This window comes from Cryptotermes secundus, unplaced genomic scaffold, assembly GCF_002891405.2.
Source record: "Cryptotermes secundus unplaced genomic scaffold, Csec_1.0 scaffold1115, whole genome shotgun sequence".
In the NCBI taxonomy this organism is placed as follows: domain Eukaryota; kingdom Metazoa; phylum Arthropoda; class Insecta; order Blattodea; family Kalotermitidae; genus Cryptotermes; species Cryptotermes secundus.
Window position 1 is genome coordinate 31,177 of NW_019733848.1, and position 7,142 is coordinate 38,318.

General features: G+C 36.8%; 1 protein-coding gene across 1 annotated transcript in view; it reads right to left on the minus strand.

Moving 5' to 3' along the window:
- Window positions 1–7,142, minus strand: part of LOC111868308 (UPF0577 protein KIAA1324-like homolog) — a gene marked incomplete in the record, with an annotated part of 70,741 nt that overhangs the window by 12,453 nt on the left and 51,146 nt on the right. Inside the window, 2 exon segments of the mRNA XM_033753000.1 lie at window positions 2,155–2,340; window positions 5,081–5,283. Of these exon segments, the coding sequence (XP_033608891.1) occupies window positions 2,155–2,340; window positions 5,081–5,283 (389 nt within the window).

Here is a 7,142-nt window from a genome sequence, read left to right on the forward strand (position 1 = left end):
GGATTGGTTGTGGAGCCCGTAACGCGTAGCCTCCCAGGTTGCCAGATCTAACGCCATTAGATTATTGCATTTGGGGCTGGATGAAGGATACTGTGTACCAGGTAAAGGTACAAACACGTGAAGCGTTGCTTGAACGTATTCTGGACACGGCAATGACACTAAGGAACAAACGTGTGGAACTGCGAAATTCTACGAGCGCGGTTCATACGCATGCGACGCGTTGTGTTGACATGCAGGGAGACATTTTTGAAAATCTTATGTAAATCCAGTTGTCATCTAAAGCACTACAGTTTAAAGGAAACAGATTGATAGAAGGGTGTGATATGCAACCATTGGTATGTTTACAGAATGGGATGCTGAAAATAATGTTATTTTGTAACATAAAATCGAAAAATGTTCTGCAATGCAAAATTAAGAAATTGAAATAAAAAAAATGGTTTTTGAATGCTTCTTTCCTAAAACATTAATGATTTAAAAAGTGTTTGTATTGTATTTCTAATTTGTTTTGACTGAAATTCGAAGAAGAAAAGATTTTTCGCCAGTTTTCAAATTACTGTATTCCTTTAATTATGATCTGCATACCATTAGTATATTGAACTTTTTTGTTCCAAATTACCTCAGGAATGCCCTCCCTAATTAGGGGTAAAACTTAGTGAATCACCCTGTAGAAAAACACATTAATTGAAGCAAAAAAGGAGGTTGGTCTAGAAGTAAACAGAGAAAACTAAGTATATGTTGCTGTCTCGTCACCAAAATACAGGGCAAAACCATGATATGAAGATAGCTAACAGAGGTTTTGAAAATGTGGCACAGTTCAGATATTTTGGAACAACGATAACAAATCAAAACCTGATTCAAGAGGAAATTAAGAGGAGAGTGAACTTGGGTAATGCTTGCTACCATTCAGTCCAGAACCTTTTGTCTTCTCGTTTGCTGTCCAAAAACGTAAAAATTAGAATATAAAAAACTATAATTTTGCCTGTGGTTCTGTATGGGTGTGAAACTTGGTCTCTAACATTAAGGGAGGAACACAGACTGAGGGTATGTGAGAACAGGGTGTTGAGAATATTTGGACTGAAGAGGGATGAAGTGACAGGAGGGTGGAGAAAACTGAATAACTAGGAGCTTCATAACTTGTACTTCTCCAAGTATAATTAGAATGATCAAGTTAAGGAGGATGAGGTGGGCAGGGCATGTAGCACGAATGGAGGAGAAAAGGAATGCATATAGGATATTGGTGGGAAAGCCAGAAGGAAAGAGACCACTGGGAAGACCAAGGTGTAGGTGAGTGGACAATATTAAAATGGATCTTAGAGAGATAGGATGGAATGGTATGGATTGGATTGATCTGGCTCAGGATGGGGACCAGTGGAGGGCTCCTGTGAACACAGTAATGAACCTTCGGGTTCCATAAAATGCTGGGAAATTCTTGAGATTTGGCTTCTCCTCAAGAAGGGCTCAGCTCCATAAATAAGTATTTGTATTGCAAAATAAAGTTCTTTTTTCATCAAACATTGATTCTCATACTACTGATACTAGACAAAGACAAGATTTATATCTACCTCAAGCTAATTTAACTATTTATCAAAAAGGAGTTTATTATTCGGGTTTAAAAATATTCAATAAATTGCCCATACAGATCAAGAACACATCTAATAATTTTAAAAAGTTTAAGGTTGTATTAAGCCATTTCTTGAACACTCATACCTGTATGTTTTATACTGTAGATGAATATCTAAATAGATAAGTTTTATTATTATTGTATTCATTCGACTGTCTAGTTATGTAATATTTATGTATGCATTCTATGCTCTATATTATTTTATGACATGTTCTATATCCATCTTTGGATATCTTACTTACAATAAATACAAATACAAATATTGGTAAATATCATATCCTAACAGTGAATATTTACATGTGAATTTATGTTTGCTTATCATAAGGGAAAAGTTCATCATAGTCTTAATTACTTCTTTTATAATTCGTTCTCATAATTAAACCTATTATGTGAACGGTGTATGCTTTTATACTCTTGTTTATTTTCATCTGTACCTCTAGGTAAATACTCCCCAAATTTACATCATTGAAAGCCATTACTTATATCTTCCTGTGAATGTATGTAATTCAAAAGAAATTTTATCAAATACTGACCGGTAATTATTTTCTGTGCATATAGGGCAGGCTGATGCACTGGCCCACAAGAAGTTAAAATTACAACCATCACATGTTCCATCAGGACATTTTGCAGGAAGTTTGATTCTACCCTCGCCTTTTTGGTCTGGATCACAGTGCAATGTAATTACAGTTGTTCGGCCTTGAGGGCACGAACGTGTCGAGCTGAAATCAGGGAAAAAATTACATTTACAATTACTGAACATCCATTATACTACACAGGTAACATTTTGTATTACTGTACTCAAATTAAGGATTGTCAATGTGTAACTGTCTGCAGACCTACTTTCAGTAAGGAAAGAGAATTAAAATATATTTAAAACTATGCAGTGAATTTCACATCAGATCTTCATGGTATGCATCCTGTTGTGTGTCATATGTACTGGGAGAAATCTATGGAACAAAATTTCTGAAAAAAAAAAACAAAATAGATTCTACTGTATCAACATCTGTTTATTGGCTGCTGACACCAAGAAACAAATGTTCATACAGTAGTGTCTGTTTTCTTTTTTCAGAAATATTGTTGTGTAGACTTCCCACTTATACACAGGATGTAAATAAATTATATGTTACAGTGCCCTGTGGTAGATACACAGGTTCAATCTGATCATATCTTGTTACTATACCCATGTCCAGAAACGCTTTGTTTATGTGCTAGGGCCCCTGAAATGTGAAGGAGGTCGCCCTTATCTCTTACCTCTGTGGCTTACTGGTGATATTTGCTTAACATTTCTCCAAGAGATCTTAACCAAGCTGCTGGAAGTGGTGCCTTTGAAAGCCCATCGTGAAATGTGATTCCAGCATGATGGCCCCCCAGCACACTGCACTAACGTTGTCCATGAGTATTTGGATGAAAGTTTTGGCAACAGATGGACTGGACATGGGGGCCTAATTAACCTGGCCCCCTCGCTCTCCTGACTTGACTCCATTGGATTTCTTTCTCTGGGGGTACATGCAAAGCCTGGTGTATGAGACTCCAGCGGAGACACAACATGATCTTGTGGCAAGAATTGCAGCAGCAGCTGGAACCATCCGGGAAATGCCGGGAATCTTTCAAAGAGTGCAGCATAACTTAGCCAGGCAGTGCAGAACATGCAATGCAGTCGGCGGCTGCCATTTTGAGCAACTTAGTGCCAAAATGAAGTGTTTCTGGACACGGGTGTATTAACAACATATGATCAGACTGAACCCATCTATCGACCACAGAGCAGTGTAACATATTTATTTACATCCTGTATAACATATCCATATCAGATGCTCCAAAATAAAACTGTGATTGTTTCAATTCTCATAATATATTCAATACACATTGGGCATCTTACTCATGTAAATGAGGACCAGACACCTTGCAATTAATTCCACAGCTCACTGATTTATTTATTCTTTTAATTCAGAACCTTCTTTGATGCAATAGAGAAGAGAAATTCTACTGTAAGATTCTTAGAGCTAATACATTTACTGAGTTAATCAAATAACAATATTTTGTCGTGGAACTAAACAAGGTGTTGTGATGGGGGCGATGCAACTTGACCAGTGCAATTCTCTCTCTCTCTCTCAAAATTTCAGTAGTTCCCTTCTCATTTCTCTTTCTTGCTCCATCCAGAAGAGTGGAGAATCACACAATCATGTTATGATCCAAACGTTCTCAAAGTGACAGCTAAGAAGGACTGCTGTGGGGAATTTTGACAGCCTGAGTCCCATTCTTAGGAAGAAGTGTCACGTGGAACCATGTGAGAGAAATGTGTGCAAGAAGTGAAACTAATTCAGCACAATTAGAAAAGACAAGTCCGTCCAGTGTGACTATTTCAGTTGTCTCACTTGATGATTCACTAGCCTTACATGTTTCGATCCATTTGGATCATCTTCAGAGGCACCAAACACTTTTTTTAGAAACCACTATCACAACATTTGTCATATCAATTACACATGTATTGCCAAGTACACAATGTTCCATCTATCGGTCACAGCAGTCTTTCTGGTTATAGAAATATTTATAAAGTTGTTTTAAAGTTTTGAAAAAACTTTGTTCAAAATTAAAATTCATAAACCTTACAGGTTCATGTCAATAACCCCTGCTGTCTCTCTTCTAGGTGACCGATGTTGTGCTGCCTATGTAACTTGAGTAAGGAGATTCTGTAAATATATTATGGGTACTCTATTAATATCAGCGATCCTACTTTATATATATATATATATATTAATGTTTTTGTCCTACCTTAATATAGTCCGTTATGATTTCTTGGCCCGCTGGGCTGTTTATACTGTTTTAGTGTGTGTTGTGCCACATAATTTATACTTCCTGTATCTGTGACGTTGTTGTGGGCATGTTCTGATGTTGTGTTATGAGGTGACTGATAGATGGAACATTGTGTACTTGGCAATACATGTGCAATTGATATGACAACTGTTGTGATAGTAGTTTCTAAAAAAAAAAAATGTTTGGTGCCTCTGAAGATGATCCAAATGGACTGAAACATGTAAGGCTAGTGAATCATCAAGTGAGAAAACTGAAATAGTCACACTGGATGGACTTGTCTTTTCTAATTGTAACTGTTAGTGTGATGGACCAAAAATGAAACAAATCTAATTCAGCACAGGCAGCAACAAGACGCAATGCAGTGGCAGAGGGTGAAGTGACAGCGCCCCAAAGGAAACTGGTATCAAGAACTCAAGTGGCTACTGACAATGAGACACCAGCTGTTCAGAAACACAATAAATGTTACAGTGTGGCTTAATAACCTCTATCATTAAAAATATAAGAACCCGCGTGATTCTCTTCTTTTGAGAAGGAAAACAGATACATCATATTTTTTACCCCTGTCTGTACTATCAGTGCTGTCTGGAAATAACAACACCAAATAAAGTGACAACAATGATATGTAACATACATTGTTGGAGTACATACAGTGGTGTAGAATAGTAGAAGTGCAGATCATCATGGAACCCCATCTCCACAAATTCATCAATCACTTGAATATTCATGTAGGAGACATTTTTTGATACAGCAACTAACTCATCTCCCAGTGTGACTGACTGTGTGGAGAGAGTCAAGTCCTCTTCTGCTGACTGACTCGGAACAATAGTTGTCCGACATACAAAGGATTTAACCTGTTGCAAGTGCAGGCCAAATTTATAGCATTATTTAAAATACACAATGTAACTGGTTTATGCATTTCGTGTAAAAAAATTATTACAACAAACTCTATTGAACCTTCATTAATTAACTGTATATAGAATTTTGTTTTATGAAAAATATATAAGGAATGATTTTCCAAACATTTATCTTCATAAAATTTTCTTGATAACATTTTCTCTTGAGAGAATAGATCGGTTCACCAGAGCTAGCAAAAGACTCTGATGGATGTCTCAATCAAGAAGAGACATACAATAAAATATTGAGGGTAACATCTTTCTGAAATAAAGATGTGTGAACTAAGTGGCCAGTTCCACTCAATGAGGGCAGGCTGAGCACTTCTGACTTCGATGTACAGATGTGATATAGGAGATATCTGTAATCTCTTCTGTATCTTTGTGGCTCTTCCCACCATTACCTCTAAGGCAATGTTATAAATGTACATGATTTTATTCAATTCTTAAACTTTTCTCTACAAAACTTAAGAAATTTGTCTTGTATTTTTTAAGCCAAACGTCTATATTAAACTAAAGTTTCTGCCTCCCATAAAACCCTGAATCAACAGTTCTGATACCTGCACTTCACTGTGGTCCAAAGGACTCAATTCCACACCAACATTTACCAGATAAGAAAGAACATAAAGGGTTCTCATGATGGTGTGTAATGCTTGGCATTCCTGGGTTTTTTAACTTTGTCCACCACCTGGTATTCTAGAAAACACCAAAGAACACAACGTTTTGGAAAATGGATTGTGATTGTGATTTATAATGAAGCCAACAGAGTAGGTGTCTCCCACTCCATCACCTGGGGATTAAAACAGATCCAATTTCTGAAGCTTTGTGTTTGTATTGTATTGTATTGTATTTATTACACATTCCAGCACATCTGTACAAGGCCAAAGCCATTGGTGTTCTTTATGGTGTTTCTTAGATTACTGGATGATGGACAAAGTCCAAAAATCTAGGACTCCCAAGAAAAAATCTATAAGCTAGGAAGATCTCCAGTGTATAGCATTCTGTGTTTTCATGTTTATTGACACTAGCCATACCTCAGTACAGACTTTAACAACCTTCACTGCCTATACTATCACCACATGTTAAAAGATTTTTACATCATTTAGACATTAACTTGGTACACACTGGGTAACATACAAGTGTGGCAACGTATGAGCATAATTCAGCTTTAGGACATACTGTTCTGGGAATATTTGAAGCTACTAGCTAAGGAACTTGACTTCTGTATTGTAAATTGAAACCTTAATGAAATGAAACTTCTTTGTGTGGAATTTATATGTTTATATGCAAAATTAGGTGGAACCTATTGCTCCAGAGATAAGAAGCTGGACTCTAATTAAAAAATTTCTACAGCTAATAAGAGCTCTTCCCATGGAACTTGCACATGGGAATTTTTCTTCCTATATCAAGGAAATGAGGAAGGGAAAGGCTACAGGAGATGATGATGTACCTGGAGATGTGCTCAAGTTACTGGGAGAAGGTGGTTTGAAAACACTGACAAAACTAATGAACACCATATATGAAAGTGGAGAGTGGCCCAAGGACTTTACAGAAGTTACAATGATTGCCTTAAAGAAAAAGACAAAAGCTACAAAATGCAGCGACCATCGCACAATAAGTCTTATTGCACATACAGCAAAGATACTAGCAAAGATACTTAAAAGAAGAATTGAAAGGAAAATAGAGGATGTACTTGGAGAAGATCAGTTTGGATTTAGAAGAGGAAAAGGAACCAGGGATGCAATTGGGATGATGAGAATTATAGCGGAACGAACTTTGGAGATAGATGAAGAACTGTGTGTTTGCTTCATAGACTGGCA